General features: G+C 40.3%; 2 protein-coding genes across 4 annotated transcripts; one reads left to right on the top strand and one right to left on the bottom strand.

Moving 5' to 3' along the window:
- The first annotated feature begins 582 nt into the window (after positions 1-582).
- Positions 583-2,953, top strand: LOC112294151 (uncharacterized). 3 transcript variants are annotated; one of them, XR_012219329.2, is made up of 3 exons: positions 583-987; positions 2,305-2,402; positions 2,654-2,923. XR_012219329.2 is itself a non-coding variant. In XM_073540027.2 (3 exons), exons 1-2 carry the CDS (start codon positions 727-729, stop codon positions 2,284-2,286), a joined length of 354 nt encoding a protein of 117 aa, XP_073396128.1. In that variant the 5' UTR covers positions 583-726; the 3' UTR covers position 2,287; positions 2,654-2,923. The 3 variants fall into 3 exon arrangements, 1 of the variants encoding a protein (XP_073396128.1); XM_073540027.2 differs by lacking the exon at positions 2,305-2,402 and adding an exon at positions 2,194-2,287; XR_016497891.1 differs by lacking the exon at positions 2,305-2,402 and adding an exon at positions 2,082-2,287 and having other exon boundaries at positions 766-987; positions 2,654-2,953.
- A 427-nt stretch (positions 2,954-3,380) lies between these two features.
- On the bottom strand, positions 3,381-5,008 carry LOC149987535 (uncharacterized). The gene is made up of 2 exons (XM_090243887.1): positions 3,973-5,008; positions 3,381-3,392 (listed from the first exon to the last, which is right to left on the bottom strand). Exons 1-2 carry the CDS (start codon positions 4,960-4,962, stop codon positions 3,381-3,383), a joined length of 1,002 nt encoding a protein of 333 aa, XP_090100013.1. The 5' UTR covers positions 4,963-5,008.
- Between the last annotated feature and the right edge of the window lie 10,259 nt (positions 5,009-15,267).

Below are 15,267 nucleotides of genomic sequence, written 5' to 3'. Positions count from 1 at the left end.
AAGTAAAAATATAAAAAATTTATTTCAAAAGAAACATTTGTTTTCGTAATACTAACTTGAAAGTAGCTAGAAAGGACTGTATTCTTGCAAAAGAAATTGATAAGAACAACAAATCTTTTCAAAATTCATAAGTTTTTAAAATTTTGAATCAAAAAATTTAGACCAAGTCAAACAAATAATGTGGTGTTTGATCCTTTTGGATGATGAAAGAATTCTATGCACTGGAGCCTTATATTAAATGAGTGGAAATGATGTTTTATGTAATAATTTCATGAACAATATGGAAATTCTTAAATCCTCAAAACCTGTAGAAAGCCCATAGTGTTCTGAGTTGGGCTTACAATGCAATAGGTGCTCATTGTGGAAGGACATTAATGTGATTACAGAAGGACAAACATGATGGGTCGAAATGCAATGCAGTGTAGCAGATTTATGCAACAAACGAAGATGCAGATTTATGATGCCCCTCCTCCCTAACCCTAACCGAAGGAGACTTGGCAACGCAAACAGCAATGGAATCAATACCACATCATCGAAGGCGTGAATGCTGGTGGAAGCACACATCCGAAGGAGGGAGGGGGATTAACAGCACAGCAATGAGAGAGTGAGTGAGGAAAGTCGAGGTGACGACTTTGTTGGGTTGAGTGGAAATGCATCAATGCCATCATCTATAATCGGTCTAGCTGCGTCTCCTCATCTGGTCTTGCGGCCTTGACAGCTTACAATATGCCCCTCGTCCCTACCCCTACCCCTAACCCTCCCTCCCTCTCTAGCCCTAACTCTGCTCTTCCCTGCACTGCCGTGCCGTCCTCCTCCCCCTCCGCTCATTTCCTCCTTCTTTATTGCTCTCGTGACTCTCGCCACCCCTTCGCTTTCCCGATGCCTGTAATCTTACGAACGCATCACTGCCATCTCCACCCAAACGTCATTTGCACTGCAACTTGCCCCTTCCCTCGCCTCTCGTTTCCCTGCCTGCCTGCGTCCCAGGTATGTATGCTCTTCTCACCTATCTTCTCTTCTCTTGCTCTTTCGATCTCTGTTTCTGCACAGTGCTCCCTCCTCTCTCTGCGGTGAACCGGGCCTCACAGTTCCCATCCGAACCTGCTCTCTCACATTCCTCGTCTGTTAACTCCTCAACACTCCTCCACTTGCCTGATTTCATGGCGTTCTGGGGATCTCTTGGCAGCCCCGGGTTCGTGTGCCGTATGCTTCCCAACTTTGATTGTTTCCAATTCTTAGGTCCAACGTTGCAAATGCATATTCTTATGTCGAGTTGAAACTTAAGTGACCGTAGGCTGATACGTTTTGACATCAGCACTTCGTTTCTAGTTAGGAGGGTCTACATGCAATTTCGTTTTATTGTTTGCGAGTGCGCTTTTTTATCAGGAACGAGGGTCTATCGATCTGTACCGTGTCACTTTCGTTGCTGTGGGTAGCTATATGTTTGTCAACTACATACCTAGCTAGCCTTAAAGCAGTCACAGATCATTTCAGGTTATCCCTGCATCATGCTATTTGGAAACGCAAACATGGATTCTTTCTGCCGACGGTCTACTTTCTGGTTTGAAGCAATTTTAGGTTGTCTGAGTCAATGAAGTTCTGAGCTGGTGATATTGAATCTGAATCTTTTGAGGTAGGAGCTCAATTCAGCAAGAACTGCTTATCGTGCTTGATATCCAGTTCAACTAGTGCACCCCCCCCCTCCCCTCCCCGTATAGATCGAAACAATTATGTAGTTTGCCTGGGATTGGACGAGAAAATTAACTTAGTTGACCGTTAAACCATTTACACCTTGAAATTTCAAGCCTTGATGGCTTCATAATTCATTGGGTTGAAAAACTGGTGCCTGAAAGAAACAATTAATGTATTGATTCCCGTTTCACATGGGTAGTTCCATGATCAGCATCTCGTCCGTAATGAAGATGTCACCGAGTGGTCGGAATCTGTGCTCGGAAATTTCACGGATGGTTGGCTTCCAAAATTTGTTACGTCTTTCAACCAGAGTGTTGTACTGGTAACTTCATTCACGTTCTTAGTTTCTCATCGATGACGTTTACTTGCGCAATTGTCTTTTTTGAAAGATCATAACAATTTGTCACTATCACGGCGTCCGGTTTTACGGAAGTTCCAGGAGTACGCAAGTGGAACTGATGTGGGTGCGAATTTTTTATTCGGGAGCTTGTTTATGAGCAGATTTCCTCCTCCACTAGTGCATGTGCGGTATCCTTTAAGCTTATCGTTCACACCAGCGTCGACTGCTCCGTCTGTGGACACACTTTCTTATGAGGTGAATGTTGTGGGCAGTCGCATGTTTCAAATGCTTGTGCAGATGTATGAGATCATAGTAAAATGTGCCGAAGGTACTTGTACAAAACGCAGGATCTGCATCTGATTTGGAATGGGTACGCCAATTCATTAGGTGGACATGATGGACGTTATCGTAGTGAATTATAGGTTCTCTTCTTTGAGCACCTGGGTATTGCTAGAAAGATACATGTGTTGTGTAGGATAGAAGATGATATGCTTGCTCTAGCAATGTAGAGAGGAGAGTGTAGAATAGTCAAGAAAGTAAATGTAATGTACAATTGTGAGTGTAGAATAGTCAAGAAAGTAAATCTAATGTACTTTTGTGAATGTATGTGAACATGAACAGGTTGAATATTGGAAAATTTGTGAGCAATTGAGTATGGCATATGTTTTGGAGTTGATCAAGAAATATATTGAGGTATACACCACCATGTATATGGAAGGAAAGATATCTAACTAGTATGAAACAATCTAATGATTGTTTCTAAGATATTGACACTATATCAAACATAGAAGGTATCTATGGGAATGTTTGGAGAGAATATCAAGCCTATATTGTAGCATTGAAGGTTTTGTTGAAGAAAGAAGACATATTGAACAAAAACCAAGGTTGACATCATTGCTAAATGAGTTGGGCGACTTCATATCTTTGACTACCTTAATTATAAATAAGTGCTCAAGCTTGACATCATTACCAAATGAATTGGGCATGCTCACATCTTTAACTACCTTAAATATGAAGAGTTGTGGAAGCTTAACATCATTGCCAAATGAATTGGGCAATCTTACATCTTTGACTACCTTAAATATAAGGGGGTGCTCAAGCTTGACAACACTACCAAATGAATTAGGCAACCTCACATCTTTGACTATCTTAGATATATATGGGTGTTCAAGCTTGACATCATTGCCAAATGAATTGGGCAACCTCACATCTTTGACTACGTTAAATATGGAATGGTGTTCAAACTTGACATTATTACCAAATGAATTGGGCATGCTCACATCTTTAACTACCTTGAATATGAAGTGTTGTAAAAGCTTGATATTATTGCCAAATGAATTGGGCAACCTTACATCTTTGACTACATTAAATATAAGGGAGTGCTCAAGCTTGATAACACTACCAAATGAATTGGGCAACCTCACATCTTTGACTATTTTAGATATATATGGGTGTTCAAGCTTGACATCATTGCCAAATGAATTGGGCAACCTCACATCTTTGACTACCTTAAATATAAGGGAGTGTTCAAGCTTGACAACACTACCAAATGAATTAGGCAATGTCACATCTTTGACTACCTTACATATAGGGTGGTGCAATAAGTTGACATCATTGCCAAATGAATTGGGCAACCTCAAATCTTTGACTACCTTAGATATGGGGTTGTGCACAAAGTTGACATCATTGCCAAATGAATTGGGCAACCTCACATCTTTGACTAGGTTAAATATAGAATGGTGCTCAAGGTTGACATCATTACCAAATGAATTGGGCATGCTCACATCGTTAACTACCTTAAATATGAAGTGTTGTAAAAGCTTGACATCATTGCCAAATGAATTGGGCAACCTTATATCTTTGACTATCTTAGATATATATGGGTGTTCAAGCTTGACATCATTGCCAAATGAATTGGGCAACGTCACATCTTTGACTACCTTAGATATGGAGTAGTGCACAAAGTTGACATCATTGCCAAATGAATTGGGCAACCTCACATCTTTGACTAGGTTAAATATAGAATGGTGCTCAAGGTTGACATCATTACCAAATGAATTGGGCATGCTCACATCATTAACTACCTTAAATATGAAGTATTGTAAAAGCTTGACATCATTGCCAAATGAATTGGGCAACCTTATATCTTTGACTACATTAAATATAAGGGGGTGCTCAAGCTTGACAACACTACCAAATGAATTGGGCAACCTCACATCTTTGACTATCTTAGATATATATGGGTGTTCAAGCTTGACATCATTGCCAAATGAATTGGGCAACCTCATATCTTTGACTACGTTAAATATGGAATGGTGTTCAAGCTTGACATTATTACCAAATGAATTGGGCATGCTCACATCTTTAACTACCTTAAATATGAAGTGTTGTAAAAGTTTGATATCATTGCCAAATGAATTGGGCAACCTTACATCTTTGACTACATTAAATATAAGGGAGTGCTCAAGCTTGACATCATTGCCAAATGAATTGGGCAACCTCACATCTTTGACTATTTTAGATATATATGTGTGTTCAAGCTTGACATCATTGCCAAATGAATTGGGCAACCTCACATCTTTGACTACCTTAAATATAAGGGAGTGTTCAAGCTTGACAACACTACCAAATGAATTAAGCAACGTCACATCTTTGACTACCTTACATATAGGGTGGTGCAATAAGTTGACATCATTGCCAAATGAATTGGACAACCTTACATCTTTGACTACCTTAGATATATATGGATCTTCAAGCTTGACATCATTGCCAAATGAATTGGGCAACCTCACATCTTTGACTACCTTAGATATGGGGTTGTGCACAAAGTTGACATCATTGCCAAATGAATTGGGCAACCTCACATCTTTGACTAGGTTAAATATAGAATGATGCTCAAGGTTGACATCATTACCAAATGAATTGGGCATGCTTACATCGATAACTAAATTAAATATGAAGTGTTGTAAAAACTTGACATCATTGCCAAATGAATTGGGCAACCTTACATCTTTGACAATCTTAGATATATATGGGTTTTCAAGCTTGACATCATTGCCAAATGAGTTGGGCAACGTCACATCTTAGACTACCTTAGATATGGAGTTGTTGTCACGGACACAAAATATAGACTTGAAATCTAACAAGAAGTTCAAGAAGAAGTAGCAGAACTAGATTAAACAGATGAGTACAAGAACAACACCAGAAAGGTGAGCTAGAACTCTAAGAGATGTGTTGTCGAGACTGAAGAACCTTTCAGCCTCGACTCCTATATATACTACTGAATAGGAAGCTTCTCGAGCTACTTCCGCTAACTAGGACGCTTCTCCAACAACTTCTACTAATTAGGAAACTTCTCGAGCAACTTCCTAGAATCTATCAGAATATTCTAGAACCTTCTAAGAATATTCTAGAACCTTCTAAGAGAATCTTTAGGGAATATTCTAAGAATCTTCTAGAACCTTCTAAAAGAATCTTTAGAGAATCTTTAGAGAATATTCTAGAAGAATATTCGAAGAATCTTCCAATGTATGTCCATGACATCACCTCCTCTTCTAGCTTTGAGGTCTCCGAGAAGCAATGTTGTTATTAGTCAATACCAACGCAAGAAAATGAAAATCTGTCGCATCACATCCGCTATGAATTCCAATTGTTGTTCGCGAGGCAAATGATTCATCGGCCCTTGGAGCCAACGGTAGTGACCAACACCTTCAACCTCTGACCAAGCGTGGACTTCTATGTCTCCATTGTGAAACTGTCCTCCAAACACACCTTCTGGCTGACCGTCGTAGGCAGGCTCGACCTCAAATACAATTACTAGCGATCTGTTGCTCGGTATCCTTCGAGGTCGTCGTGGTGCAGGCGGTTCTTCATCTCGCGGTCGTCTTTGTGAGCTAGTCGCTTGAGATGACATAACAAGTGTAGTATCTTGACTATCCATGTCTAAAGGCTAAAATGATGAGAGCAAACTATAGTTGCTAACAAAGTTCTACACTATCGAACTATGGGTTTTGGAGGTGCCCTCTCCCCTTTTTATGCTACTTGATGAGCAAGCTTCAGCAAGAAGCTATCGTTGAATCGGCTTAGGTTTATGAGGATATCGTTGATGAAATTCTTGTACCTTTTTTGGTGCATTGGCAAGATTTTCGGCACGCTCCCACGTTCGTTCATTGATGTCGTATCCACTCCAATGCACTAAATACTCCAATTTTCTCCTATTACGCCGTGAATCTAGTACCTTTTCCACCTCGTATTCCTCATGGTTTTCAATTTCGATACTTGGTGGCGGACTTTGTACTCTTTGGGGAAAAGCTGACTCTCGATAAGGTTCCAACAAAGACACGTGAAAGACTGGATGTACCTTCATAGTAGCTGGTAACTCCAGACGATATGCCACCGGATTGATCTGCTTCCCGATAACAAATGGCCCTAATCTCCGATAGTCCAATTTGTCACATGGCCGCTTGGTCTTGATATTCCGTCGAAGAAGCCATACTTTACTTCCAACTTTAAAAGTAGGTGCCTCATTTCGATATTTATCTGCAGATGCCTTGTAACTCTCTTGGGCAGATTGCAATTGAAGCTTCAACGTCGCTTGAAGCTCCGATAGTTGCTTCACAAATCCTTCAGCTGCTGGGTTGTTATTTGCTGAAGAACTCAATAAATCGAGCTTGGGGTGGTATCCGTAGTTGGAGAAGAATGGTGTTTGTTGAGTTGACGCATGAAGAGTATTGTTGTATGCGAACTCAGCAAGCGGTAGATATGCAGTCCAATCATCTTGTTGATAGTTGATGCTGCATCGTAAATATTGCTCCAAAACTTGATTCACCCGCTCCGTTTGACCGTCAGTTTGAGGATGAAAAGCCGAAGAGAGCTTAATATCCACCTTCAATATCTCAAAGAGGGACCTCCAAAACTTGGATACAAACTGAGTACCTCGATCCGACACGATATCATCTGGTAGGCCATGATAACGATATATGTTATCAAGAAAGAGTCTTGCGGTGTCTTCACTTGACGATGTTTTCTTGCAAGGCACGAAATGCGCCATCTTTGTAAATCGATCCACCACAACAAAGATGCTGTCAAATGAATTCGATGGCGGTAGGTCCGTAATGAAGTCCATAGAAACTGAAGACCATAGTCGGTGCGGAATAGGCAATGGCTGGAGAAGTCCATACGGACGATGTCGAGGGATCTTGGATCTTGAACAAACATCACAAGAAAGGACAAATTCCTTCACATCCTTCCACATTTGGGGCCACCAAAAATCTCGTGAAATGAGCTCCAAAGTCTTGTTGAATCCAAAATGTCCCGCAGCTGGAAAGTCGTGGCGAGATTGAAGTACTCGGAGTCGAGTTGGTCCTTTCGAGATATACAACCGCTCCTCAAAATACAGAAGATCTCCCTCCACCTTAAACTTGTCATTATCGACACGTTGTTTGATGTCAAGAGCTATAGAATCCTCAATGGTCGCAGTACGTACCTCGCTGAGGAAGCCGTCATCGATAGTTGCAACAGTAGTAAAAATCCTGAATTTTTCTAGTTTCAACAATGTTGTACATTGTTGATCAAATGCTGCTTCTCCAGCCTTTGGCGCAAGATACGATCTCCTCGATAATGCGTCAGATAATCCTTGCTGTTTTCCAGGGCGGTAGGTGATAATAAAGTCAAATCGTGATAGAGACATATTCCATCGAGCTTGACGACGATTCAAAATTCGAGCTGTCATGAAGTACTCCAACTTCTTGTGGTCTGTATAAACAGTCACTAGATGTGCAGCTCCTTCGAGGAAGTGACGCCACTCTTGGAAGGCATCCACTATAGCAAGCAGCTCTTTGTCGTGGATCTCGTAGTTGATCTCAGCAGCAGAGAACTTTCGTGAATAGAACGCAACTGGGTGAAGCTTCTTGTCTATGCCCATCTGTGAAAGCACAGCTCCCAAAGCAAAATCTGAAGCATCGGTCTCTAAATAGAAAGCCTTTGCAAAGTCAGGGTGTACCAAGATTGGAGCCGTAGTGAATGCCGTCTTGAGATCTTGAAATGCTTTTGCTGCTTGTAATCTCCATTCGAGCTTGTCTTTGCTTGTTAGACGCGTGAGTGGTGCAGCAACTTGAGAATAATTCTTGATGAAGATCCGATAGAAGTTAGCAAATCCAAGAAAACACTGAACATCTCTAACCGTCTTCGGAACTTCCCAAGATATAATTGCTTCTACCTTTTTTGGATCCATCTTCAAGCCCTCTGTAGTCGTAATGAAGCTCAAAAATTCCATCTCATTCTGGTGAAATTGACACTTCTCCAACTTGGCATAGAGTCCTCCTTCGCGTAGTTTTTCAAGAACCAAACAAACGTGCTTCTCATGTTCTTCTTCATTCTTGGAAAATATCAAAATATCATCCAGATAGATGACAACAAAGTCATCGAGGTACTCCCGAAAGATGTCGTTCATCATATGCTGAAAGACCGCTGAAGCATTGGTAAGACCAAAAGGCATGACATTGTACTCAAAATGGCCATACCTTGTACGAAAGGCTGTCTTCCATTCATCTCCTTCTTTGATTCGCACAAGGTTGTAGGCTCCTCTTAAATCAATCTTTGTAAAAATCCTTGCACGTCCAAGTTGATCTAAGAGGCCGGAGATCAAAGGTAAGGGATAGCGATTTTTCTTGGTCACCTTGTTGAGTCCTCGGTAGTCCACGCACATCCGCAGTGAGCCATCCTTTTTCTTCACGAATAGGATTGGTGCTCCAGTTGGCGACTTTGAATGTCGAATAAAATTCTTGGCTAGATTCTCATCGATGTACTTCCGCAATTCTGTCAACTCCGTCTGCGATAGGTTGTATATTGGACCAAAAGGTGGTTGCGCTCCTTCCTCCAAGTCTATGGCGCAATCATATGGTCGATGTTCCGGCAATATATCGGCGTTCTTCTTCTGAAACACGTCTTCAAAATCCCTATATTGCTCTGGTATATTCGATGTTGAGATATTCTCGCCGCTAGTTGGAGCTGCATAAATGACAAATGGTGCGCCTTCCTTGGACGATCTTAGGAACGCTCTCGCTCCAATAAACATGGATTTCTTCATGTAGGTTCTACCAACAGGTTTATTATTATTTTTTTCAGGGAATGTTATCCTTCGTAGCCTCCAATCAATGGACGGATTATGATCTTCTAACCAAGAAAGACCAAGGATAACAGGGCTTGATGGGGTTCTAATAATATTAAAAACAACGTGACTACTATGGTCCTTAAACACCACTTCTATAGGTTCTGATTCGTGGGTAACGTTGCCTGACAATAAGGGTCGTCCATCTATCACCTCTACGTGAACAGGTTTGGACTTCTGTACTAAACGGATCTTGTGGCGTTTAGCAAACTCTTCATCTAAAAAACAAGTAGATGCCCCCGAATCCAATAAAGCTAAAGTTTTTTATTTTTGAAGGCCTAAAAACAAAGGAATTGTAAAACAACAGGCAGGTTGGACAGAGAAGGAGGAACCTGATTGTTGTCGTGATATTAGATTGTCTTGCCACACGGTTCCTACTGTGGCTGGGCGTCGTCGTTTTCCGGAATCATCGCACTTCTAGTCTTGACAGGGTGCCAATTTTGCTTCTATGGGCAATTTCCAACCTTGTGACCTCTTTTTCCACAGTACAAACATAACCCTTCCTGCATACGCCGTTTCTTCTCTGTTGGAGTAAGAGATCGGACACGCGCCGTGTTGATTTGCATGTCTGTTGCCTCCGAATGTGAGTTTAAGCTATTTGCAGACATAGTCACGTCGTAACGAGTCATTTGGTGTCTTGGACGTTGGTCTTGGCGCCGCTGGAATAGGCGGTTGTCACACTTTACAGCTTGGCTAATAGCTTCATTGAGCGTTTGAGGATCAGGAAGAGATAACAGCAAGTCCTTCACATCATCCTTCAAGCCCCAATAAAACTGACTCACCAACGCCTCTTCACCCCAATTAATGTCACTTGCCAATTGTCTGAAATCCGAGGCATAGACTGATGCAGAGCGTGTTCCTTGTCGTAGCGATCGGATCTTTGTTGTAGCCCATCGAACTTTATCATGCTCGCCAAATGCTTCTGCAAACGCCTCCAAGAACGTTTCAAAGTTGCTCAGGATTGGCGATCGCTTCTCGAACAAGGGAGTAAACCAAGACAAAGCTTGTGTTGTAAGCAAGGTTCCAACAAGCCCAACACGCGCTTCCTCCGTCGGATAACGTTCGGGCTGTAAAATTGTTATCAACCTGATTTGGTTGACAAAACCTCGAAACTTGGAACGAATTCCATCAAACTTATCCGAAAGACTAACTCGAGGCTCCTTTCGTTGTAGGACTACTCGATCTTGTTGAAATGGAGGTAGAACTGCTTCTTCTGGTGCAGAAGTTTGAGGCTGATATGCTTTAGATGGCGCTATCCAAGATGCTCCATTGTTATGGAGTCCTACCATGACTTCTTCGATCTCTGTTGTCCTATGTGACAACGAGGCAAGAGCATTTATGATGGCGTCTAGTTTGGATTCCAAACTTTCAGCCATTTTAACGTCTTAATCTTCGGCTAACCTTTAGAAAGAAGAAAAAAGAGTTTTGACAAGAGGACAATATTGGTTTAGAGGAGAATACTCCGCAAACTCTAAAACGCATTAGGACTCCAAGATGAGGGGTAATCCATTCTCTCCAAGAAGAATAAGACTCCAATATTGAGAAAGAAGAGATATCAGTTTAGAGGAGGGTAATCCGCAACCTCTAAAACACTAGCACACCTTCAAGAAGAGGGGTAATCCACTCTCTAACGAGAAGGAACTAGCTCTGATACCAGTGAAAATGCAGTCTCGACAAACTGTCACGGACACAAAATATAGACTTGAAATCTAACAAGAAGTTCAAGAAGAAGTAGCAGAACTAGATTAAACAGATGAATACAAGAACAACACTAGAAAGGTGAACTAGAACTCTAAGAGATGTGTTGTCGAGACTGAAGAACCTTTCAGCCTCGACTCCTATATATACTACTGAATAGGAAGCTTCTCGAGCTACTTCCGCTAACTAGGACGCTTCTCCAACAACTTCTACTAATTAGGAAACTTCTCGAGCAACTTCCTAGAATCTATCAGAATATTCTAGAACCTTCTAAGAGAATCTTTAGGGAATATTCTAAGAATCTTCTAGAACCTTCTAAAGGAATCTTTAGAGAATCTTTAGGGAATATTCTAGAAGAATATTCGAAGAATCTTCCAATGTATGTCCATGACAGTTGTGCACAAAGTTGATATCATTGCCAAATGAATTGGGCAACCTCACATCTTTGACTAGGTTAAATATAGAATGGTGCTCAAGGTTGACATCATTACTAAATGAATTGGGCATGCTCACATCATTAACTACCTTAAATATGAAGTATTGTAAAAGCTTGACATCATTGCCAAATGAATTGGGCAACCTTATATCTTTGACTACATTAAATATAAGGGGGTGCTTAAGCTTGACAACACTACCAAATGAATTGGGCAACCTCACATCTTTGACTATCTTAGATATATATGGGTGTTCAAGCTTGACATCATTGCCAAATGAATTGGGCAACCTCACATCTTTGACTACGTTAAATATGGAATGGTGTTCAAGCTTGACATTATTACCAAATGAATTGGGCATGCTCACATCTTTAACTACCTTGAATATGAAGTGTTGTAAAAGCTTGATATTATTGCCAAATGAATTGGGCATGCTCACATCTTTAACTACCTTAAATATGAAGTGTTGTAAAAGCTTGATATTATTGCCAAATGAATTGGGCAACCTTACATCTTTGACTACATTAAATATAAGGGAGTGCTCAAGCTTGACAATACTACCAAATGAATTGGACAACCTCACATCTTTGACTATCTTAGATATATATGGGTGTTCAAGCTTGACATCATTGCCAAATGAATTGGGCAACCTCACATCTTTGACTACCTTAGATATGGGGTTGTGCACAAAGTTGACATCATTGCCAAATGAATTGGGCAACCTCACATCTTTGACTACCTTAAATATAAGGGGGTGCTCAAGCTTGACAAAACTACTAAATGAATTGGGCAACCTCACATCTTTGACTATCTTAGATATATATGGGTGTTCAAGCTTGACATCATTGCCAAATGAATTGGGCAACCTCACATCTTTGACTATCTTAGATATGGAGTTGAGCACAAAGTTGACATCATTGCCAAATGAATTGGGCAACCTCACATCTTTGACTAGGTTAAATATGGAACGGTGCTCAAGCTTGACATCATTACCAAATGAATTGGCCATGCTCACATCTTTAACTATCTTAAATATGAAGTGTTGTAAAAGCTTGACATCATTGCCAAATGAATTGGGCAACCTTACATCTTTGACTACATTAAATATAAGGGGGTGCTCAAGCTTGACAACACTACCAAATGAATTGGGCAACCTCACATCTTTGACTATCTTAGATATATATGGGTGTTCAAGCTTGACATCATTGCCAAATGAATTGGGCAATCTCACATCTTTGACTACGTTAAATATGGGGTTGTGCACAAAGTTCACATCATTGCCAAATGAATTGGGCAACCTTACATCTTTGACTACCTTAAATATAAGGGAGTGTTCAAGCTTGACAACACTACCAAATGAATTAGGTAACATCACATCTTTGACTACCTTACATATGGGATGGTGCAATAAGTTGACATCATTGCCAAATGAATTGGGCAACCTTACATCTTTGACTACCTTAGATATATATGGGTGTTCAAGCTTGACATCATTGCCAAATGAATTGGACAACCTCACATCTTTGACTACCTTAGATATGGAGTTTTGCACAAAGTTGACATCATTGCCAATTGAATTGGGCAACCTCACATCTTTGACTAGGTTAAATATAGAATGGTGCTCAAGGTTGACATCATTACCAAATGAATTGGGCATGCTCACATCTTTAACTATCTTAAATATGAAGTGTTGTAAAAGCTTGACATCATTGCCAAATGAATTGGGCAACCTTACATCTTTGACTACATTAAATATAAGGGGGTGCTCAAGCTTGACAACACTACCAAATGAATTGGGCAACCTCACATCTTTGACTATCTTAGATATATATGGGTGTTCAAGCTTGACATCATTGCCAAATGAATTGGGCAATCTCACATCTTTGACTACGTTAAATATAGGGTTGTGCACAAAGTTCACATCATTGCCAAATGAATTGGGCAACCTTACATCTTTGACTACCTTAAATATAAGGGAGTGTTCAAGCTTGACAACACTACCAAATGAATTAGGTAACATCACATCTTTGACTACCTTACATATGGGATGGTGCAATAAGTTGACATCATTGCCAAATGAATTGGGCAACCTTACATCTTTGACTACCTTAGATATATATGGGTGTTCAAGCTTGACATCATTGCCAAATGAATTGGACAACCTCACATCTTTGACTACCTTAGATATGGAGTTTTGCACAAAGTTGACATCATTGCCAATTGAATTGGGCAACCTCACATCTTTGACTAGGTTAAATATAGAATGGTGCTCAAGGTTGACATCATTACCAAATGAATTGGGCATGCTCACATTATTAACTACCTTAAATATGAAGTGTTGTAAAAGCTTGACATCATTGCCAAATGAATTGGACAACCTTACCTCTTTGACTACATTAAATATAAGGGAGTGCTCAAGCTTGACAACACTACCAAATGAATTGGGCAACCTCACATCTTTGATTATCTTAGATATATATGGGTGTTCAAGCTTGACATCATTGCCAAATGAATTGGGCAACCTCACATCTTTGACTACCTTAGATATGGGGTTGTGCACAAAGTTGACATCATTGCCAAATGAATTGGGCAACCTTACATCTTTGACTACCTTAAATATAAAGAGTGTTCAAGCTTGACAACACTACCAAATGAATTGGGCAACCTCACATCTTTGACTACCTTAGATATAGGGTGGTGCAATAAATTGACATCATTGCCAAATGAATTGGGTAACCTTACATCTTTGACTACCTTTGATATGCATGGATGTTCAAATATAACATTTTTATCAAATGAATTAGGCAACTTGACATCTTATTTATGTGACCAATCAAATATTCATAAATTGGATGAAGCATTTGATGAGACTATACAACCTATTGTTCACAAATTCGATAAAGCATTTGATGCGAGTATACGACCTAGTGTTCTCAAATTGGATGAAGCATTTCATGTGAATATACAATCTATTGGTCACAAATTAGATGAAGCATTTGATGCGACTATACAACCTAGTTTTCACAAATTTGATGAAGCATTTGATGTGACTGTTGACCAATCAAACGTTCACAAATTGGATGAAGCATTTGATGCGACTATACAATCTAGTGTTTACAAATTGGATGAAGCATTTGATGCGACTATACAATCTAGTGTTTACAAATTGGATGAAGCATTTGGTGTGACTATACAATCTAGTGTTCACGAATTGGATGAATCATTTGATGCGACAATACAATCTAGTATTCATGAATTAGATGAAGCACTTGATGTGACTGTTGACCAATCAAACGTTCATGAATTGGATGAAGCACTTGATGCGACTGTTGACCAATCAAACTTTCACGAATTGGATGAAGCATTTGATGCGACTATACAATCTAGTGGGATTGATGCAAAATCCTCACTATCTATTTGGATAATTAAGGAATTTGCTGCAGTTGGGGACTTCACAACTGCAAACAACGATGTTGTTTCAAACTCTAATCAAGCAATTTTATTTCAATTGCAGTCGAAGGACTTACCCAGCAAGCGTCCATTAGGCAAAGGCTTAGCCGGCTACGGATATGAGACAACATGGAAAAAAAAGAGGTTTGCAAGAAAAGTTTTCGTTGGAGTACCGAGGATTATCTTTGAGAGAGAGGCAGTTGCCTTGATAGCTCTTGATGATCACATGAATATTGTGAAAACATATGGCTGGACTACTGACAAGAGGAGTTGCTCCCTTGTCCTAGAGTACATGGATGATGATCTTTTTAGCTTATTACACAAGAGAATTGAGGCTAAACACGATCTAGTTGGTTTAAGAGCCGACACGCAACCTTGCACGTCGACTACCCCGGAGCCTTTTGACCTACCGCAGGCAATTTACATTATGTTGAAAATTGCCACAGGCATGAAGATCCTGCACGAGCAAAGAATTGACCACGGGG

The sequence above is a fragment of the Physcomitrium patens genome, chromosome 17 (genome assembly GCF_059467195.1).
Source record: "Physcomitrium patens ecotype Gransden chromosome 17, ASM5946719v1, whole genome shotgun sequence".
Classification (NCBI taxonomy): Eukaryota; Viridiplantae; Streptophyta; class Bryopsida; order Funariales; family Funariaceae; genus Physcomitrium; species Physcomitrium patens.
The sequence above is the reverse complement of the archived record's forward strand: the minus strand, read 5'-3'. Positions and strand labels throughout refer to the sequence as shown.

What these genes read in the sequence shown, in the direction of transcription:
- LOC112294151 (XM_073540027.2), top strand. Translation starts at nt 727, where the DNA reads ATGCCCCTCGTCCCTACCCCTACCCCTAACCCTCCCTCCCTCTCTAGC. An exon ending in CCTGCCTGCCTGCGTCCCAG is followed by an intron (nt 988 to 2,193) that starts GTATGTATGCTC and finishes GTTTATGAGCAG; the next exon opens with ATTTCCTCCTCCACTAGTGC.
- LOC149987535 (XM_090243887.1), bottom strand. Translation starts at nt 4,962, where the DNA reads ATGCCCAATTCATTTGGTAATGATGTCAACCTTGAGCATCATTCTATA.